Here is a 23371-nt window from a genome sequence, read left to right on the forward strand (position 1 = left end):
CATCGAATCGCAATAAAATCACAGTATAGAATCGCAATACATATAGAATTGTGAGAATTGCAATACATATCCTATTGGCACCTAAGTATTGTGAGGCAATTCCCAGCCCGAACAGTAAGCAGATGTCACTTCATACAGTAGGATGACACTGAGAGAGACCGTCTGCGGGTCTTCTGCTGTCCACTAACAACTCTCTATTTTAACACTTTCCACACCTTTATTTTGATGATTTCTGTTGTAAAGTATTAGTTTCCTCCAACTGTATTTCTCTCCTCCCTCTCTCTTTCCTCCATATCCTCATCTTCCTCCTCCCTCTCTCTCTCTCCCCTCCATCTCATCCTCTCTCTCTCCTGGTAATCTTGGATGGTGGTGTAGTGGACTTAATGAGGTTGAGGCCCGGGTGGGATAAGACTGGTTTACCTCTTCATCCTATTCCTCTTGTCCAATAAGCCACCATGTCACAGGATTTACACAGCTTTGTGGGGGAAAAAATCACTTTGACGGTGTGCCAGTCAGATAAGAAGACTGATGGGGGAGGAGAATCATATTTCAAGTGTGTTTTGGGCCTTGTAGTGGACCTGGTTTCTTTGAAGCTGTAGAGTTTGTACCGTAATGAGACCATGAGAGCTTGGTAGGTTTAGCATGCCGCAGTCAGATTTGAACACTGTGAGCGAATGCAGGTGTCTGGACTTTTTGGTAACTTCTAAGCTTCTGACCCCTAATGATGCCCTTTGACTTTTGCTGACCGTGTGGTTGAACTAATTACACAGGATTCATGTTCAGTGTCAGCAACAAGGAGTCTTCTCCTTTCTCCATTGATTCCCTTCTTCTGTGGTAGATTTCTGCATGTCTGACAGTCACCATCATTACTGGTTGCTGTCCTCTGCTTAACTCTCTTTTCTGGCTCTGGTTCTAAAACGGCTGCTCCATCTGCTCTATATCTAGGGTAATAAAGTTTACTACTTTTCTTTCTTTGTCTCTTCTTAATCTCATGTATTGTTTCTTCCCCTATTCCCCTTTTCTTCCCCTATTCCTTTTTGCTCCCTATTCTCACTGCTTCTGTCTCTTTCTTCTTATCTATCTTTCCCCATTCCTTTTCTCTTCCATTTTCTCCTTCCTCTCTTCCTCCCCCTCTTCCTCCTCATCCTCCTCTCTGTCGTGCCACCTCCAGCCGCCATTGGTGGTTGCGGCGGAGGAGGCAGGCTCTGGCCTAGGCCTCATCCTATCGGTTTCTAGCTCCTCCTACCTGAGTGGACATGCCTCGCTGACCATGCCCATGGTGAGTCTACCTGATTGGCCCTGGTGGCCCAAATTGGCAGGACTCCAGGGCTGTGTTGTCTGGATCTGACTGTTGATAGCCCTGAATGATGTGGTTGTGTTTCTCCTGAGGGGCTCACGGCCCCGCTGTTATGTTTAGCCGGTTATGATGCGTTTTGTTCGTCTCTGTGCATGGTTCCAACATTGATTATGATAAAGGTGTGCTCATGATGAACAGGTAACTGCCAAAATAATGGAAACACCAACATAAAGTGTCTTAATAAGGCATTGGGTCACCACGAGCCACCAGAACAGCTTCAATGCACCTTGGCATAGATTCTGCAAGTGTCTGGAAATCTATACCATTCTTCCACCAGAAATTCCATCAACATGTTTTGTTGATGGTGGTGGAAAATGCTGTCTCAGGTGCCGATCCATAATCTCCCATAAGTGTTTAATTGTGTTGAGATCTGGTAACTGACACAATTTGATGGGATGCTGATTGCTTAATTAAGATGGCGCCAGAGAAGAAGGCTGACGTTTTACTTGTTCCTATTTTACGTGTTCTTATTGTGTTTTTTGCGGGGGGGTTTTCTCTTATGGCCGAAAACATAATCTGCACATCAGACCTGCATAACTCACCACAAACTGGCAGAATCCTTTTTTTTTCTTTAACCTCTCTAGGGTAGGGGGCAGCATTCGGAATTTTGGATGAAAAGCATGCCCAAATTAAACGGCCTGCTACTCGGGCCCAGAAGATATGATATGCATATAACTGGTAGATTTGGATAGAAAACACTCTAAAGTTTCCAAAACTGTTAAAATAGTGTCTGTGAGTATAACATAACCTGAAAAAAATCCATTCAGGAAGTAGTTTTTTTGGGTGGTTTTGTAGTTTTCTATTCAATGCCATTACAGTATCCATTGACTTAGGACTCCATTTGCAGTTCCTCTGCCTTCCTCTAGATGTCAACAGTCTTTTGAAATCGTTTCAGGCTTGTATTCTTATAAATGAGGGAGTAAGACCAGTCTGAACAAGTGGACCCTAACGCGACGCAGAGTTTTTTTTCAGGCGCATGTGCATTTCTTGTTTACCTTTTTATATTGACGACGTTATTGTCCGGTTGAAATATTATAGATCATTTAGGCTAAAAAACTACCTGAGGCTTGAATATAAACATCGTTTGACATGTTTCTATGAACTTTACGGATACAATTTGGATTTTTTGTCTGATTGTTTTGACTGAGTTTGAGCCTGTGGATTACTGAAGAAAATGCGCTAACAAAATGGAGGTTTTTGGATATAAAGAGACTTCATCGAACAAAAGGAACATTTATTGAGTAAATTAATGTCTTCTGATTGTCACCATATGAAGATCATCAAAGGTAAGGGATTAATTTTATCTCTCTGAGTTTTGTAATGCTTCTGCATGGCTGGTTACTGTTTGTAATAATTTGTCAACTGGGCTATGTTCTGGGCTAGGTATGTTCTGGGCTAGGTATGCTTTCGCTGAAAAGCATTTTATAAATATGACACTGTGGTTGGTTTAACAAGAAGTTAATCTTTAAACCTATGTAAAAAATGTTTTGTTTTCTGAATTTTTATAATGAGCATTTCTGAAATTGAATTTGGCGCTCTGCAACCTCACTGGATGTTGGCCAGGTGGAATGCTAGCATCCCCCATACCCTAGAGAGGTTAACAAATCCGAGGAGGCCGACGTGAATGACATACTGCTTTCCCGGGAACAGGCCCAGATCCCCATCATTTACGTCAAGAGAAGGCGGAGAAAAAGGGGCCGGAGGCCGGGCTGCCTTCTGAGAATTTGTAGGCGATCGAATAAACTCCCACTGCCTTCCATTCTGCTAGCAAACGTACAGTCTTTGGAAAATAAAATTGATGACCTACGCGGAAGATTAAACTACCAACTTGACATTCAAAACTGTAATATCTTATGCTTCATGGAGTTGTGACTGAATGACGACATTGTCAACATACAGCTGGCTGGTTATATGCTGTATCGGCAGGATAGGACAGCAGTCTAGTAAGACAAGTGGCGGAGGACTATATATTTTTGTAAATAAGATGGTGCATGATATCTAAAGAAGTTTCGAGGTTTTGCTCGCCTGAGATAGTGTGGTCTACAGCTTATCATGAGAACTCTCTAGGTAGATGGTTTCATCTGTATTTTTCGTAGCTGTCTACATACCACCACAAGCTGATGCTGGCACTAAGATCGTACTAAATGTGCTGTATTCTGCCATAAGCAAACAGGAAACTGCTCACCCTTAGGCGGCGCTCCTAGTGACCGGATGTGGCAGGGCTTGCAAACCATTACAGGCTACAAAGGGAAGCACAGATGAGAGCTGCCCAGTGACACGAGCCTACCAGACGAGCTAAACTACTTCTATGCTCACTTCGAGGCAAGTAACACTGAAACATGCATGAGAGCACTATCTGTTCCGGAAGACTGTGTGATCGCGCTCTCCACAGCCGATGTGAGTAAGACCTTTAGACAGGTCAACATTCACAAGGCCGCCGGGCCAGAAGGATTACCAGGACATGTACTGTGTGCTTGCGCTGAACAACTGGCAAGTGTCTTCACTAGCATTTTCAACCTCTCCCTGTCCGAGTCTGTAATACCAACATGTTTTAAGCAGACCACCATAGTCCCTGTGCCCAAGAACACTAAGGTAACCTGCCTAAATGACTACCGACCCATAGCACTCACGTCTGTTGCCATGAAGTGCTTTGAAAGGCTGGTCATGGCTCACATCAACGGCATTATCCCAGAAACCCTACTCCAATTTGCATACCGCCCTAACAGATCCACAGATGGTGCAATCTCTATTGCACTCCACACTGCCCTTTCCCACCTGGCCAAAAGGAACACCAATGTGAGAATGCTATTCATTGACTACAGCTCAGCGTTCAACACCATAGTGCCCTCAAAAGCTCATCAACAAGCTAAGGACCCTTGGACTAAACACCTCCCCCTGCAACTGGATCCTGGACTTCCTGACGGGCCGCCCCCGGGTGGTAAGGGTAGGTAACAACACATCCGCCACGCTGATCCTCAACACAGGGGCCCCTCCTGTACTCCCTGTTCACTCATGACTGCACAGCCAGGCACAACTCCAACACCATCATTAAGTTTGTAGATGACACAACAGTGGTAGGCCTGATCACAGACAACAACGAGACTATAGGAAGGAGGTCAGAGACCTGGCTGCCTGGTGCCAGAACAACAACCTCTCCCTCAACGTGATCAAGACAAAGGAGATGATTGTGGACTACGGGAAAAAGAGGACCGAGCATGCCCCCATTCTCATTGACGGGGTTGTAGTGGAGCAGGTTGAGAGTTTCAAGTTCCTTGGCATCCACATCACTAACAAACTAACATGGTCCAAGCACACCAAGACAGTCGTGAAGAGGGCACGACAAAACCTATTCCCCCTCAGGAGACTTTTAAATATTTGGCATGGGTCCTCAGCTCCTCAAAAAGTTCTATAGCTGCACCATCGAGAGCATCACTGCCTGGTACAAAAAACAAGATTTCGTCCCATGTAAATATGGTCTTTTTCGGCTTTGTTTTTGTGTACATTTCATTATATCTGTCTCTTTTTCCATTTCCAAATTAAATATACCTTCCTGCAACTCGCCTCACCCAGTGTGGTACGGATCTGCTATTTTTTAGACCTTATAGCTGAAACCTCCATCAGGAGCTAGCCAGCTAATTAGCTACTAGCTTTTCAGTCATTGTTAGCCACTGCTAGCGGTTTTTACCTTTTTAGCTCGAACTTCAGCCGCTTTAGCCCGGATAGCCTGGATAATACCTGCCAGTCTGCACAGCTTGATATCAGCCCTGAGCATATCGGACTGATTCCCCCACCCCCTCCCCCCACTACATCACCAGAATTATCAAGGAACCTATCAGGTACAACCCCAAATCTGTAAACATGGGCACCCTCATAGATATCATCCTGACCAACCTGCCCTCTAAATACACCTCTACTGTTTTCAAGCAGGATCTCATCGATCACTGCCTCATTCCCTGCGTCCGTTATGGGTTCGCTGTCAAACGACCACCCCTCATCACTGTCAAGCGCTCCCTAAAACACTTCTAATCGGCCTGGCCCGCGTATCCTGGAAGGATATTGACCTCATTGCGTCAGTAGAGGATCCCTGGTTATTCTTTAAAAGTTCTTTCCTCACCATCTAAAATAAGCATGCCCCTTTCAAAAAATTTAGAACTAAGAACAGATATAGACTCCAGCCACCCTAGTCATAGACTGTTCTCTCTGCTACCGCATGGCAAGCGGTACCGGAGCGCCAAGTCTAAGTCCAAGAGGCTTCTAAACAGCTTCTACCGCCAATCCATAAAACTCCTGAATATCTAATCAAATGGCTACCCAAGTATTTACATAGCCCCATCCCTCTTTTACACTGCTGCTAAGCTCTGTTGTTATCATCTATGCATAGTCACTTTAACTCTACCTACATGTACATATTACCTCAATTGACTTTGTACCGGTACCCTCTGTATATAGTCACGCTATTGTTATTTTACTGCTGCTCTTTAATTATTTGTTACTTTTGTTTCTTATTTTTATTTTTTTAACTGCATTGTTGCTTAGGAACTCGTAAGTAAGGTCTTCACTGTAGTGTTTGGCGCATGGGTCGAATACGATTAGATTTTTTTTTTTTTATTACCTCAGGAACCACAGCTGTGTGGAAGCACCTGCTTTCAATATTCTTTGTATTCCTCATTTACTCAAGTGTTTCCTTTATTTTGGCAGTTACCTGTAAGTGTGTGTACGTACTACGTGTGCATTTGTTGCAGTGTGTTCTAAGCCACCTCAGACTTTGTATCATAGGATACAAAGTAATGCGTTTTGTCTAAGAAACAACTGACACAGAAGTGGGTGCATACTGTGGAAAAAAGTGGGGATAAAGAGGAGTCCCAGATTTCATTCATACACCAATACCTAGCATACTACTCGCCAATGTCCAGTCTCTTGACAAGAAGGTTGATGAAATCCGAGCAAGAGTTGCCTTCCAGAGAGACAGAGACTGTAATGTTCTTTGCTTCACGGAAACATGGCTCACTCGAGACACGCTATCGGAGTCGGTGCAGCCAGCTGGTTTCTTCACACATCGCGCCGACAGCATCTTTCTGGTAAGAAGAGGGGCGGGGGGGGTATACCTTATGATTAACTAGTCGTGGTGTGATCATAACAACATGCCGGAACTCAAGTCCTTCTGTTCACCTGACCTAGAATTCCTCACAATCAAATGTCGACCGCATTATCTACCAAGAGTATTCTCTTCGATTATAATCACAGCCGTATATATTCCCCCCCAAGCAGACACATCAATGGCCCTGAACAAACTTTATTTGACTCTATGTAAACTGAGAACCACATATCCTGAGGCTGCATTCATTGTAGCTGAGGATTTTAACAAGGCTAATCTGAAAACAAGACAAACAAAAAATTCTATCAGCATATCGATTGTGCAACCAGGGCTGGTAAAACCCTGGATCATTGTTATTCTAACTTCCGCGACACATATAAGGCCCTCCCCCGCCCTCTTCTCGGAAAAGCTGACCACGACTCCATTTTGTTGCTCCCAGCCTATAGACAGAGACTAAAACAGGAAGCTCCCGTGCTCAGGTCTGTTCAACGCTGGTCGGACCAATCTGATTCCACGCTTCAAGACTGCTTCGATCACGTGGGTTGGGATATGTTCCGCATTGCGTCCAACAACAACATTGACGAATACGCTGATTCGGTGAGCGAGTTCATTAGCAAGTGCATTGTCGATGTCGTACCCACAGCAACTATTAAAACATTCCCAAACCAGAAACCGTGGATTGATGGCAGCATTCGCGTGAAACTGAACGCGCGAACCACTGCATTTTAGCCAGGGCAAGATGACCGGAAACATGACCGAATACAAACAGTGTAGCTATTCCCTCCGCAAGGCAATCAAACAAGCTAAGCGTCAGTATAGAGACAAAGTAGAGTTGCAATTCAACAGCTCAGACACGAGGTATGTGGCAGGCTCTACAGTCAATCATGGATTACAAAAAGAAAACCAGCCCCGTCGCGGACCAGGATGTCTTGCTCCCAGACAGACTAAATAACTTCTTTGCTCGCTTTGAGGACAATACAGTGCCACTGACACTGCCCGCTACCAAAACCTGCAGACTCTCCTTCACTGCAGCCGAGTAAAACATTTAAACGTGTTAACCCTCGCAAGGCTGCAGGCCCAGACAGCATCCCCAGCCGCGTCCTCAGAGCATGCGCAGACCAGCTGGCTGGTGTGTTTACGGACATATTCAATCAATCCTTGTCCCAGTCTGCTGTCCCCACATGCTTCAGGAGGGCCACCATTGTTCCTGTTGCCAAGAAAGCTAAGGTAACTGAGCTAAACGACTACCGCCCCGTAGCACTCATTTCTGTCATCATGAAGTGCTTTGAGAGACTAGTCAAGGACCATATCACCTCCAGCCTACCTGACACCCTAGACCCACTCCAATTTGCTTACCGCCCCAATAGGTCCACAGACGACGCAATCGCAACCACACTGCACACTGCCCTAACTCAACTGGAGAAGAGGAAGACCTATGTGAGAATGCTGTTCATCGACTACAGCTCAGCATTTAACACCATAGTACCTTCCAAACTCTCGACCCTGCCCTGTGCAACTGGGTAATGGACTTCCTGATGGGCCGCCCCCAGGTGGTGAGGGTAGGTAACAACATCAACCCGCTGATCCTCAACACGGGCCCCACAAGGGTGCGTTCTGGGCCCTCTTCTGTACTCCCTGTTCACCCACGACTGCGTGGCCATGCACGCCTCCAACTCAATCATCAAGTTTGCGGACGACACTACAGTGGTGGGCTTGATTACCAACAACAACGAGACGGCCTACAGGGAGGAGGTGAGGGCCCTCGGAGTGTGGTGTCAGGAAAGTAACCTCACACTCAACGTCAACAAAACAAAGAAGATGATCGTGGACTTCAGGAATCCGCAGAGGGAGCACCCCCCTATCCACATCGACGGGACAGTAGTGGAGAGGGTAGAACGTTTTAAGTTCCTTGGCGTACACATCACGGACAAACTGAATTGGTCCACCCACACAGACAGTGTGGTGAAGAAGGCGCAGCAGTGCCTCTTGAACCTCAGGAGGCTGAAGAAATTCGGCTTGTCACCAAAAGCATTCACAAACTTTTACAGATGCACATCCTGTTGGGCTGTATCACCGCCTGGTACGGCAACTGCTCCGTCCACAACCGTAAGGCTCTCCAGAGGGTAGCATCACCAGGGGAAAACTACCTGCTCTCCAGGACATCTACACCACCCGGTGTCACAGGAAGGCCATAAAGATCATCAAGGACAACAACCACCCGAGCCACTGCCTGTTCACCCCGCTATCATCCAGAAGGCGAGGTCAGTACAGGTGCATCGAAGCAGGGACCGAGAGACTGAAAAACAGCTTCTATCTCAAGGCCATCAGACTGTTAAACTGCCACCACTAACATTGAGTGGCTGCTGCCAACATACTGACTCAAGTCCAGCCACGTTAATAATTGAAAAATTGATTTCAATAATGTATCACTAGCCACTTTAAACAACGCCACTTAATATAATGTTTACGGACCCTACATTACTCATATATGTATAAACTGTACTCAATACCATCTACTGCATCTTGCCTATGCCGTTCTGTACCATCACTCATTCATATATCTTTATGTACATTTTCTTTATCCCTTTACACTTGTGTGTATAAGGTAGTTGTTGTGGAATTGTTAGGTTAGATTACTCGTTGGTTATTACTGCATTGAACTAGAAGCACAAGCATTTCGCTACACTCACATTAACATCTGCTAACCATGTGTATGTGACAAATAAAATTTGGTTTGATTTGAATGCCCTACTCTTTGAAGTTATGCAGTTGTCTAAAAAACAACATTTTGCCCAAAACTCCCCCCCTACCTTTTTGTGTACTTTACTGTATTTATACTTGGTATATCACTTTGCAACAACAAAAAAATGTAATCACTGGATGACATCTTTAACAACGCTAACACTTGCTGCTGTTCTCCCCTGACCCTTGATCTCTAATGGATATGAGGCAGATGGTCTTGGGGAGTGGGCTGACTGCGTATGGCCCCTGGGTGTGGTGGGGGGCACGCTGAGGAGGTCAGGGAGAGGGGGTGTGTCCCTGTGGAATCACTCGATTTGGACCTGGCCCTGATGCAAAACAGATTCCCTCTCCTGCTCTTCTTCTTCCTCCTCTACCCTACTTCTTCCTCATCTCCAACTCAATCATCAAGTTTGCGGACGACACAACAGTGGTAGGCTTGATTACCAACAACGACGAGACGGCCTACAGGGAGGAGGTGAGGGCCCTCGGAGTGTGGTGTCAGGAAAATAACCTCACACTCAACGTCAACAAAACTAAGGAGATGATTGTGGACTTCAGGAAACAGCAGAGGGAACACCCCCCCATCCACATCGATGGAACAGTAGTGGAGAGGGTAGCAAGTTTTAAGTTCCTCGGCATACACATCACAGACAAACTGAATTGGTCCACTCACACAGACAGCATCGTGAGGAAGGCGCAGCAGCGCCTCTTCAACCTCAGGAGGCTGAAGAAATTCGGCTTGTCACCAAAAGCACTCACAAACTTCTACAGATGCACAATCGAGAGCATCCTGGCGGGCTGTATCACCGCCTGGTATGGCAACTGCACCGCCCTCAACCGTAAGGCTCTCCAGAGGGTAGTGAGGTCTGCACAACGCATCACCGGGGGCAAACTACCTGCCCTCCAGGACACCTACACCACCCGATGCTACAGGAAGGCCATAAAGATCATCAAGGACATCAACCACCCGAGCCACTGCCTGTTCACCCCGCTGTCATCCAGAAGGCGAGGTCAGTACAGGTGCATCAAAGCTGGGACTGAGAGACTGAAAAACAGCTTCTATCTCAAGGCCATCAGACTGTTAAACAGCCACCACTAACATTGAGTGGCTACTGCCAACACACTGTCAATGACACTGACTCTACTCCAGCCACTTTAATAATGGGAATTGATGGGAAATGATGTAAATATATCACTAGCCACTTTAAACAATGCTACCTTATATAATGTTACTTACCCTACATTATTCATCTCATATGCATACGTAGATACTGTACTCTATATCATCGACTGCATCCTTATGTAATACATGTATCACTAGCCACTTTAACTATGCCACTTGGTTTACATACTCATCTCATATGTATATACTGTACTCGATATCATCTACTGTATCTTGCCTATGCTGCTCTGTACCATCACTCATTCATATATCCTTATGTACATATTCTTTATCCCCTTACACTGTGTATAAGACAGTAGTTTTTTTTGGAATTGTTAGTTAGATTACTTGTTCGTTATTACTGCATTGTCGGAACTAGAAGCACAAGCATTTCGCTACACTCGCATTAACATCTGCTAACCATGTGTATGTGACAAATAAAATTTGATTTGATTTGATTCTACCCTTCTTCTTCCTCTACCGCTCTTCTCCTTTTCTCAGTCCTTTTCACCTCAAAACATTTTTTCCCACTAAATCAAATCCAACTTCATTTACACATGAAACATTACTGTACACTTTACAATTTAAAACCACTTTTCTCCCGCTCCCAGTCTACTTCACCCTCCCCCTCTCTCTCTTACACCTCTCATGCCTCCCCCAACCCCTCAATCCCCTCCCAGTGTTTGTGCCAATGGAATGTCCACATTCCTCAAGTCCTCGGGGCGTGATGTTATGGGGGGATGCCATGAGGATGGGAGTTCTGGAAGAAAATATAAAATATATGCAATATATTTCATTTAGTTATTCGATTTAGTGCCAACAATGCCATTTCAGTGGAAAATCTTTCTGCTCCGCTCTCTCTCTGTGTGTGTGTGTGTGTTGTTTAGTATGTTTTATGGTTGTACATTGTGGGGAATAGTATGTCGGAACATTTTGTTAGGTGGAAAGAATATAAACTGTCCTTAGTCTTCAGTGGAAACATCCTCATTCGTTCTCACTCCACTTTTGCATAACCATGTTGCTTTAGGTTTAGTGTCTCTTATGTGTGTGTGTGGGAGGGATGGTGTGTACACGCCCGCCTGTGTGTGGTTTTTATCAGTGATCTATGTAGGGTTGACCCCATTTAGCCTCGACTGGTCGATTGCTTGGTTTGTGGGGCGGCAGGTAGCCTAGAGGTTAGAGGGTTGGGCCAGAAACCGGAAGGTTGCTAGATTGAATCCCCGAGCTGACAAGGTAAAAATCTGTCGTTATGCCCCTGAACATGGCAGTTAACCCACTGTTCCATTGTAAATAAGAATTTATTCTTAACTGACTTGCCTAGTTGAATAAAAACATTTTAAAAATATTGGTTGATGTGCCATAATTTTGTCTCGGCAGACGGTTAGCCTGTCTTGATTGACGCCTGTCTCAGTGGACTAATCCATTGCGGAGGCTGCAGGGCTGGCACACCAGTAGTATACTACCGTTCAAAGTTTGGGGTCACTTAGAAATGTCCTTGTTCTTGAAGAAAAGCACATTTGTTGTCCATTAAAATCACATCAAATTGATCAGAAATACAGTGTAGACATTGTTAATGTTGTAAATGACATTTGTAGCTGGAAACAGCAGATTTGTTAAGGAATATCTACATATTCCATTAAAAGAAATCAGACGTTTCCAGCTACAATAGCCATTTACAACATTAACCATGTCTACACTGTATTTCTGATCAATTTGATGTGATTTTAATGGACAACAAATTAGCTTTTCTTCAAAAACAAGGACATTTCTAAGTGACCCCAAACTTTTGAATGGTAGTGTACATTTACAGTTAATTCCCATAATTTCTCATCTACAATGGTTGTTTGGTTACCATAATTTCTAGTAGTGCATTCAATATATTATTATTACAGTCTTTTACAGTTCTCATTGTCGGAGTGGACACGTTGTTTGCAGAGCGCACAAGCTAGGCTACACTTGTGAGAAACAAGTTTTGATTTATTTCATTCCAATTTACGAGTTGTCAGTGTATTAATTGTTTTGTTTGGAGCGCCCCTGTCAATGTTGAGTAAGAACGCACACCTGATTACGCATAGAAGTTGGCCTAGGATACCTTCCTGCTGGACCAAGTTGATAGTTGATGCAATGTTTCGAGTTGCTTTTTATTTATTTATTTCACCTTTATTTAACCAGGTAGGCCAGTTGAGAACAAGTTCTCATTTACAACTGTGACCTGGCCAAGATAAAGCAAAGCAGTGCGACAAAAACAACAGAGTTACAAATAAACAAACATGCAGTCAATAACACAATAGAAAATCTAAGTACAGTGTGTGCAAATGTAGAAGATTAGGGAGGTAAGGGAATAAATAGCCCATAGAGGGAAAATAATTACAATTTAGCATTAACACTTGAGTGATAGATGTGCAGATGATGATGTGCAAGTAGAGATACTGGAGTGCAAAAGGGCAAGAAGATAAATAACAATATGGGGATGAGGTAGTTGAGTGTGCTATTTACAGATTGGCTTTGTACAGGTACATTGATCGGTATGCTGCTCTGACAGCTGATGCTTAAAGTTAGAGAGGGAGATATGTCTCCAGCTTCAGTGATTTTGCAATTCGTTCCAGTCATTGGCAGCAGACAACTGGAAGGAAAGGCAGCCAAAGGAAATGTTGGCATTGGGGATGACCAGTAAAATATACCTGTTGGAACACGTGCTACGGGTGGGTGTTGCTATTTTGACCAGTGAGCTGAGATAAGGCGGGGCTTTACCTAGTAAAGACTTATAGGTGACCTGGAGCCAGTGGGTTTGTCGACGAATATGTAGCGAGGGTCAGCCAACGAGAGCATACAGGTCGCAGTGGTGGGTAATATATGGGGCTGTGATTAGACTACATCCAGTTTGCTGAGTAGAGTGTTGGAGGCTATTTTATAAATGACATCACCAAAGTCAAGGATCGGTAGGATGGTCAGTTTTACGATGGTATGTTTGGCTGCATGGGTGAAGGAGGCTTTGTTGCGAAATAGGAAGTCAATTCTAGATTTAACTTTGTATTGGAGATGCTTAATGTGAGACTGGAAGGAGAGTTTACAGTCTAGTCAGACACCTCGGTATTTATAGTTGTCCACATATTCTAAGTGAGAACCGTCCAGAGTAGTGATGCTAGTTGTGCGGGCGGGTGCGGGCAGCGATCGGTTGAAGAGCATGCATTTAGTTTTACGTGCATTTAAGAGCAGTTGGAGGCCACGGAAGGAGTGTTGTACGGCATTGAAGCTTGTTTGGAGGTTTGTTAACACAGTGTCAAAAGGGCCAGATGTATACAGAATGGTGTTGTCTGTGTAGAGGTGGATCAGAGAATCACCAGCAGCAAGAGCGACATCATTGATATGTACAGAGAAAAGAGTTGGCCTGAGAATTTAACCCTGTGGCACCCCCATGGAGACTGCCAGAGGTCCGGACAACAGGCCCTCTGATTTGACACACTGACCTCTATCTGAGAAGTAGTTAGTGAACCAGGCGAGGCAGTCATTTGAGAAACCAAGGCTATTGAGTCTGCCGAGAAGAATGCGGTGATTGACAGTCAAAAGCCTTGGCCAGGTCGATGAAGACGGCTGCACAGTTCTGTCTTTTGTCGATGGCGGTTATGATATTGTTTAGGACCTTGAGTGTGGCTGAGGTGCACCCATGACCAACTCGAAAACCAGATTGCATAGTGGAGAAGGTAAGGTGGGATTCGAAATGGTCGGTGATCTGTTTGTTCACTTGGCTTTCGAAGATTTTAGGAAGACAGGACAGGATGGATATACAGTTGAAGTCAGAAGTTTACATACACTTAGGTTGGAGTCATTAAAACTCGGTTTTCAACATCTCCACAAATTTCTTGTTAACAAACTATAGTTTTGGCAAGTCGTTTAGGTCATCTACTTTCTGCAACACAACATTTTTCCAACAATTGTTTACAAACAGATTATTTCACTTATAAATCACTCTATCACAATTCCAGTGGGTTAGAAGTTTATATACACTAAGTTGACTGTGCCTTTAAACAGCTTGGAAAATTCCATAAAATGATATCATGGCTTTAGAAGCTTCTGATTGGCTAATTTACATAATTTGAGTCAATTGGATGTGTACCTGTGGATGTTTTTCAAGGCCTACCTTCAAACTCAGTGCCTCTTTGCTTGACATCTTTTGATTTTCCCATGAAATCAGCCAAGACCTCAGAAAAATAATTGTAGACCTCCACAAGTCTGGTTCATCCTTGGGAGCAATTTCCAAACTCCTGAAGGTACCATGTTCATCTGTACAAACAATAGTATGCAAGTACAAACACCATGGGACCACGCAGCCGTCATACTGCTCAGAAAGTAGACATGTTCTGTCTCTTAGAGATGCCCGGCCAAACTAAGCAGTTGGGGGGAAGAAGGACCTTGGTCAGGGAGTTGACCAAGAACCCGATGGTCACTCTGACAAAGCTCCAGAGTTCCTCTGTGGAGATGGGAGTACCTTCCAGAAGGACGACCAATCAGGCCTTTATGGTAGAGTGGCCAGACAGAAGCCACTCCGCAGTAAAAGGCACATGACAGCCTGCTTGGAGTTTGCCAAAAGGCACCTAAAGGACTCTCAGACCATGAGAAACAAGATTATCTGGTCTGATGAAACCAATATTTAACTCTTTGGTCTGAATGCCAAGTGTCACGTCTGGAGGAAACCTGGCATCATCCCTACGGCGAAGCATGTTGGTGGCAGCATCATGCTGTGGGGACTGGGAGACTAGTCAGGATCGAGGTGAAAGATGACTGGAACAAAGTACAGAGAGATCCTTGATGAAAGCCTACTCCAGAGTACTCAGGACCTCAGACTGGGGCGAAGGTTTACTTTCCTACAGGACAACAACCCTAAGCACACAGCCAAGACAATGCATGAGAGGCTTCAGGATAAGTCTCTGAATGTCCTTGAGTGGCCCAGCCAGAGCCCGGACTTGAACCCGATCAAACATCTCTGGAGAGACCTGAAAATAGCTGTGCAGCGACGCTCCCCATCCAATCTGACAGAGCTTGATAGGATCTGCAGAGAATAATGGGAGAAACTCCCAAAATACAGTTGTGCCAAGCTTGTAGCGTCATACCAAAGAAGACTCAAGGTTGTAATCGCTGTAAATGTACTGAGAAAAGGGTCTGAATTCTTATGTACATGTGATATTTCTGTTTTTTTATTTGCAAAAATGTATAAAAACCTGTTTTTGCTTTGTCATTATGGGGCATTGTGTGTAGATTGACAGGATTTTAAAATATATATATTTTAGAATAAGGCTGTAACGTAACAGAATGTGGAAAATGTCAAGTGGTCTGTATACTTTCCCAATGCACTGTATTAGCCTTGTTGATGTTTTAAATGTTGAAATGTAGCTGGAATAGCGGAGGCAGTGCTCCTGTTGTCTGTGCTGCCTTCCGGTAACTCTGCTTCTAAATCAGTAGTTGTATAGTAAGAGTAAGCTGCTAAAAAATATTAACTTGCTTGACCATGCTGCAGGTGATATAACTGTTTGTTACATGCAGTATTTGCTTTGTGGACTTCAGAGGACAGATGTTGCTCTACAGTTTTGTGATGAAACAAGCCTATGTGTAGTTGAATTTATTCTGCCATTGTTGTCTTTTTGTTGTCACGTCCTTATTGTTTACCACGGTGGCGTATGAACGAATGGGTTATAGAGCAAACAACGCAATTATCACACCATAGGTTGTAATATGGCTTTTCACTGGCTTGGCTTCCTCTGATTTGGCCCATATACCGCTACTGTACTTAACAGGGTTGGTAGACAGTGCACATCGTGTTACAGCAGGTTACTAGCTTTCTGCTTCTCCTCCTCACAGGAATCTGCTCACCTGGTCGCCATGACTACACAATCTCAGACAAACACACACTCTGATTCACACTTACACACATACAGTCACATGGAAGGCATGGAAAGATTGATATCAGTCCATTACAGTATGTTGAACCATACATCCATTTTAGTCCAGGAGAGGAGGTGCTGATGGGGACTTTTTTTCTTTCTACTTTTCAGCTTTAATTCTGTCTGATTTATTTTCTCAACCTGTCATAACACTGTCCTTCTCTCCTGATTCCTGGTTTCCTTTCCTACTTCCTACCAATTGCAGAGTTCAGACCAGGTCGCCTTGACCAATGCCACTATATTGGATGGCAGCAGGGGCGGGCCCAACGGTTCCCTGGCCAACTCATTGGTCTCTGTGGCCATCTGTCTTCCTCCTCCTGAGACCACTTCTCTTCTAACTGACTCTCTCCTCCGCACCTCGGCAGTGGTGAGCTGACAGACAGACGGGCGGGCGGGCGGGCAGACATGGAAGGGCAGACAGATAGACAGACGATAACAGGGAGATATGTTTCAGTAATAAGGAGTCATTTTAAGGTGGATGCCTGTCAGACAATAACATTGTTGGTGACTCATTGATTTCCAGGACCATTTATCTTGTCATACCAGTAATCACAAAGCATCTATACTGTGGACCATAGTGAAAGATGTCCTCCTGTTTTGGTGATTCTTGACTACTGCTTATTGTATTATCCTGACTGATTGTAGTTATGGATCTAAATGGAACCCATAGAACTTTTGACTGTGTTTCACCTGTTCACCGTCATGTGTAACAGACACACATTATACTGAAATACTGTACACTCATTAAACACTAATCACGTGCATCAGTGCCACCTGGTGGCCAATTATTGACACATCCAACCATACAACTCAATGTAGAAGTGCTTCTCCATACCTCACCGTAGCCCTGAGTTTGCTGTCCCCACAGTATGTTCTATGCTAAATTATTCTGTGGCCGTCCCGCTCAACCATGGTGTCCCTCTTCTCTTCCCGTAGAGCGTCGACGAGGGTGGCGAGGGCGAGTATGTCAACCTGTACTCATCCAGCCAGGCCAATGGGGAGCTGGAGCTGCCTCCCTGCCTCAGAGTAAGTAACTAATGCACTCAACCTAGTAGGATTGTCACGATACTAAACTCGTTGATCCTTTAAAAACCTGCTTTATGCCAAACGTCTTGTGCTAAAGCTTGGGAAAATAAACACGTGACTACGTAAGGCAGTTTAGGACTGTTTTCTTGAAGAAATTACAGCTCTAGGATCAGATTATTGCAACAATACTAACTAACCATTAAGGGGATGAGCAAATATCTGTATCAGTGTTTAATGACAACTTCTACCTATTACATTAGGGGTAGCTAACTCCATTTCAACTCTTTTGATGGAGACAGCCTTTGTGTAAATTATGTGTTGGTGTTCCATGATTCCTGCTCCTCAACCTACCTTGACAGAGCTTACTCTGCCCCTCACAGCCAATCGCTGGTGACGATGTCATTCAAGACCCCGCCCCACAAATGCACTCCTCCAATAGCAAGGAGGCTCTGGACAAGGACAGGTATGGGATAAAGTGACCATTCAGGTCACATTGCATAAACACTCCCTCTCCGCTTCAGGCATAATATCTTTACTTGATCTGGTGATCCTAGAAGGTAAAACAGCAATTGAATGAAATGGATACTGATTAATGACCAATGCTAGCATAGAGAGAGAATTACTAGAAGAAACTAAGCCCCTTCTGACCAGTGCGATTTGAATGGAACATTTATCATGGGTAACAATTATATTCTAGGTAATCATTCGATGTCTCTGTATGTAAGTTTAGGTAAACAGACCTAATGGTGCTTCTATCGGTCTTTCTGTCAGCAGGAGGCAGAAGTCGACAGACTCGGTCCAGAGCGATGAGGAGGAAGTGGATGAGCTCTCTCTCATCGACCACAAAGAGATCATGTCCCGGATAACACTCAAACAGGAGGTAATGCTGCCCTCATTCATGACTGAACTAACATTATTACCCATGTCTATTGGCTAAGTAAGCATTGTCTCTAGAAAGCTTGTGGTTGTCTTTGGCTACAATTTCTTTAAATGCTATTTTGTTCATGTTACATACTGTATGTGAAACTCTGACATAAGAAACCTTCACACTGGTGATATTCACATTTCACTCACATTCCTTCCTTCTCTTAGTCTACTCCTGACCTCTAGAGGAACTGCAGGGGATGTTTCTCCATTAAAATTCCCCTTCCTTTTTGGTGCAGTCTGACAGATGTGTGTGTGTGTGTGTGTGTGTGTGTGTGTGTGTGTGTGTGTGTGTGTGTGTGTGTGTGTGTTCTGCAAGGTGTGTGTGTGTGTGTGTGTGTGTGTGTGTTGGTCCCCATTCTGCAAGATCAGAAAGAGAGAGGGAGGTCTGGTTAAACAACAAAGGACAACTAGTATTGTTGGTGATCTGTCTGCTTGTGTGATCAGTGTATGTCCTGCGTATAGCAGCCCTCTCTCTCTCCCCCCTACTCTCTCATTCTCTCGTCAGTGGAGCTGGTGCAGGGCTTCGAGGGAGAGAGAGCATGGATAGAGAGGAGAGAGCTGCATTTTGGACTAGACTGCATTCCTGCCTTAATCCTCATAAAATCTCTCCCTAACCCTCTCTATCGATCTGCCTTGCCTCCATCCTGTCTCTCTCTCTCTCGCTGCTCTCTTTTTCTCCATCTATTCATCTCTCCCTTCATCTCTCTCGTTCTCTCTTTCTCTCAGAATGACGATGGACCTGATGTGCGTGCTGGATCAGGGGATATTCTGTTAGTCCACGCCACAGAGACAGACCGCAAAGGTAGGTAGCGTTTATCACCGTTCGACATCAGCCCCTATTAAAATGTGTGTTACTGTGGTTCTGGATCAGTGGCACAGTGTGTGTGTGTGTGTGTATCGTAGATGTCGTTTAAACCAGAGGGATCTGATCACGCTTTTTGTCTGTTAAATTGGTCTACAGTGAAATGTTAAGTTGAATGTCAAGCATGTCTTGACCAGAGTATTTCTCTGAATATCAGAGGTTACCAGACGTGTCCCATCAATTCATTTCATCCATGTTCTCTAAAGTTGAGAGGATCCATCATTAGTTGTCAACCTCAGCTGATTTGGGGTGGACTTTTAAAGGGGTGGACTAAAGGGGTGGTGTTCTCCTCTGCTCCCTTACAGATCTGGTGTTGTACTGTGAGGTCTTCCTGACCACATACAGGACCTTCATCAGCCCAGAGGACCTCATTAAGAAGCTCCACTACAGATATCCTTTTTTGGTCGCCACCAGCTAGAATATTGTGTGTTGGAATACGAACAACTGAATGGATTTGGCTTGTGGTGATGAGATGAATACAGAAAAGGTGTGTAGGTAAACATGATTGTGTCCCTACTATGTTGACACCTAAAGTGACTTCTGTGAATGTGGGACGTAATACTTGAGAGTGCAGGTCATTTCAGTGTTCTCCTTGACTATGGACCACATACACCAGGTTCTGTCACAGTCCAGACACGTTTAAGAAGCGGGTCAGCAAGAACACCTTCTTTGTGCTCGTTAGACTGGTGGACGAACTTTGGTGAGTATGGATGGACATATTCTATAGAATCTATATAGTACCTTACTCAGACTCTCAGTACAGCCACATATTATATACAGTACCTTACTCACTCTCAGTACAGCCACATATTATATACAGTACCTTACTCACTCTCAGTACAGCCACATATTATATACAGTACCTTACTCAGACTCTCAGTACAGCCACATATTATATACAGTACCTTACTCACTCTCAGTACAGCCACATATTATATACAGTTCCTTACTCACTCTCAGTACAGCCACATATTATATACAGTACCTTACTCAGACTCTCAGTACAGCCACATATTATATACAGTACCTTACTCACTCTCAGTACAGCCACATATTATATACAGTACCTTACTCACTCTCAGCCACAGAAGTGGCTTTTCACTGTTTAAGCTCCAATCCTTCTAGGCAGTAGATAGCCCTGGGGATCCAACAGAATAGAAATGACTTCCAAAGAGTGTGTTGGAAGCAGACAACCCTCAATGTTAACTTACCTTTCAGTGTTAAGTGAATGAACTTCTCCTCCCTTTAATGTTCTCCCCTCCCCCTTTCCATCAGTCTGGTGGAGTTAACAGAGGACATCCTGAAGCAGCTGATGGACCTGGTGTTCAGGCTGGTGTGTAACGGCGAGCTGAGCCTGGCCCGCGTGCTCCGCAAGAACATCCTGGACAAGGTCTGTCCAACACCACTACCTTCCTTCCCCTCAACACTCTTAGCAGTTGATGTTATTCTTTAATAACACAGACCCCAAAGCAAATCAGGGGGAGGAAAATAGGTTTATTCAAAGAGGATAATGTTATGCTGAGAGGTAGATAGTCATTCCTTCCATGTCCTCAGTGATTCTCTCCACAGAAAAAAGGGACAGGATGTACTTTATTGCCCAGCCCTAGCCTGTGGTTGACCAATTAGAATTCCTTGCAATACAACTGGGCCGATGGACAAATAACAAGTGTCCTATTTCAGGTTGGACCAATGAGAACGTGCCACACGTAGCTATGAGTTCAGGACTGACATTCCTAACAGGCGTTGAACTGAAAACCAACTATTTCCATTGATAATTCCCTATTGACGTTAGTACCCTATTGACGTTTTTTATTTATTTTTATTTTACCTTTATTTAACTAGGCAAGTCAGTTAAGAACACATTCTTATTTTCAATGACAGCCTATGAACGGTGGGTTAACTGCCTTGTTCAGGGGCAGAACGACAGATTTGTACTTTGTCAGCTCGGGGGTGTGAACTTCCGGTTACTAGTCCAACGCTCTAACCACTAGGCTACCCTGCCGTACCCTATTGACGTCAGTGCCCTATTGACGTCAGTGCCCTATTGACGTCAGTGCCCTATTGACTTTTAGCACTCTTGACCTCTCGTCTTCTGCGTTGTGTATTTACCTTCAACATATTCTTACAACACTGTCACCTCCCTCAACAGTTTCACCTCAACACCTTCACCTACCTCCACAGTTTCACCTCAACACCGTCACCTACCTCAACACCTATCCCCTTCAACACCTTCACATTGTGTTGCACTTAATAAAAGTGCTGTGGTGTATAGATCTATTGTTAATGTCAATTAGACTATTCAGGAAACACTCTCATTTTGCAGTAGCTTGTGATTGGGAGGCATTTTGAATGGTATGTCTGTAAATGAATTGTTGTTATTGTTTTGAAGGTGGAGCAGAAGAAGCTGCTGCGCTGCACCAACTCCCTCAAGCCGCTGGCCGCCCGGGGCGTGTCCGCCAGGTATGCGTCAACAAGGGGTTAAGGGTCAGGAGACAATGGGAGGGGCTATGACAACCTCTTCTTCCATTTGTTTGTTCCCATCCATGTTTACGTTCTGTCATTAAGTGGTTTTGTGTGTGTGACCACAGGCCCGGAACGCTGCATGACTTCCGCAGCCATGAAATCGCAGATCAGCTCACACTCCTGGATGCAGAACTTTTCTACAACATCGAGGTAGCAGAGAGCCCTTTACTGTCCTTGTTTTGCTTCCAATTCTGATTGTGCTACAGTGATCTAACCTTATATCTCTCCCTCTTCATCTGTCTCTGCTCAGATTCCTGAGGTGTTGCTTTGGGCCAAGGAACAGAACGAGGAAAAGAGTCCCAATCTGACTCAGTTCACAGAGCACTTTAACAATATGAGCTACTGGTGAGAGCTGGACCTGAACCTATACTTACAGGCTGTCTATGCATTACATAACTCCCACCAGATAGACCTAATCACTCCTAAGTCACCTAGCTTTTCAATGGCTGTTCAACACCTCAAAATGGCAAAAGGAATGACACACACAGTCTCACGTTCTCTCTCACAGAACACTGTTTGTGTTTGTCCTCTAGGGTGCGCTCTCTAATCATTCAGCAGGAGAAAGGCCAGGACAGAGAGAAGCTGCTCCTCAAGTTCATTAAGATCATGAAGGTGACCAACCTCAACATTCATACAACCACAGCTCTTCCTGTTAACTAAATATATATATATTTTTATTTATTTAACCTTTATTTAACTAGGCAAGTCAGTTAAGAACAAATTCTTATTTACAATGACGGCCTACCCCGACCAAACCCTAATATAACTTACTATACCTAGTTAATGACTAACTCTCTGGACAACTGTTCTTATCCTATTTCTCCTCTTCTTATGTAGCACTTAAGAAAGTTGAACAATTTCAACTCGTACTTGGCAATACTGTCTGCCCTGGACTCAGCCCCCATCCGCAGACTGGAGTGGCAGAAACAGACATCAGAGGTGATTCAAACAGTAGTGTATTAAGTCTAACATACAGATATGATATAGGTATAGTAGATATCCACACTCAAATGTATTTGTATTTCTATGGCATCTCTTTTTAATATACTATGGGTATAACACATTGTGACACACTGTTGGTCTCTCCCAGGGATTGGAGGAATACTGCACTTTGATTGACAGCTCGTCGTCTTTCCGAGTGTACCGGGCGGCTCTGGCCGACGTGGAGCCTCCATGCATCCCATACCTGTAAGTCTGTGTACATGTACACCTGAGCTGGGTGATTTTTCATCACATTGGGTTTTAGTCTACTCTTCATAGGACTGTCTGTCTTTATCTCTCTATTCTTCTCTCCTCTCTAAACTCATCCTCCTCTCTTCTCCCAGCGGTCTAATCCTGCAGGACCTGACCTTCGTCCACCTGGGGAACCCTGATCTCATCGATGGGAAGGTCAACTTCTCTAAGCGCTGGCAGCAGTTCAACATCCTGGACAGCATGAGGCGCTTCCAGCAAGTGTGAGTAGAAAGGTCATCCCAGGAGAAAAGCATCCATAAATCTCCAAACAGATAAATATGGTCTATTTCAGGGATGGGCAACTGGCAGTGGCCCCCCCTTTTGTAGGCTTGCTGAGCCACTGTGGCTCCTTTTTTGTGGCACCCATCAGTTGCCTTCCTTGGTCTATTTCATGTCAATCAATAAGACTACAATAGTCATCCCACGTGAGGTAAGCAGTGAACCAAATCTTATATGAAAACCTTCATATTAACCCCAATACAACAGAAGGTGGACCATTTCCAGCGTT

General features: G+C 44.4%; 1 protein-coding gene across 1 annotated transcript in view; it reads left to right on the top strand.

The window, feature by feature from the left end:
• rapgef1b (Rap guanine nucleotide exchange factor (GEF) 1b) overlaps window positions 1-23371 on the top strand; it is an 82354-nt gene that overhangs the window by 57698 nt on the left and 1285 nt on the right. The window contains 15 exon segments of the mRNA XM_042302592.1: window positions 16498-16659; window positions 17229-17318; window positions 17699-17781; window positions 18090-18198; window positions 18972-19047; window positions 19413-19497; window positions 19715-19807; window positions 20383-20497; window positions 21497-21567; window positions 21696-21780; window positions 21881-21975; window positions 22164-22242; window positions 22468-22569; window positions 22721-22818; window positions 22956-23084. Coding sequence (XP_042158526.1) covers window positions 16498-16659; window positions 17229-17318; window positions 17699-17781; window positions 18090-18198; window positions 18972-19047; window positions 19413-19497; window positions 19715-19807; window positions 20383-20497; window positions 21497-21567; window positions 21696-21780; window positions 21881-21975; window positions 22164-22242; window positions 22468-22569; window positions 22721-22818; window positions 22956-23084 — 1472 coding nt within the window.

This window comes from Oncorhynchus tshawytscha, linkage group LG20 (assembly GCF_018296145.1).
Source record: "Oncorhynchus tshawytscha isolate Ot180627B linkage group LG20, Otsh_v2.0, whole genome shotgun sequence".
Classification (NCBI taxonomy): domain Eukaryota; kingdom Metazoa; phylum Chordata; class Actinopteri; order Salmoniformes; family Salmonidae; genus Oncorhynchus; species Oncorhynchus tshawytscha.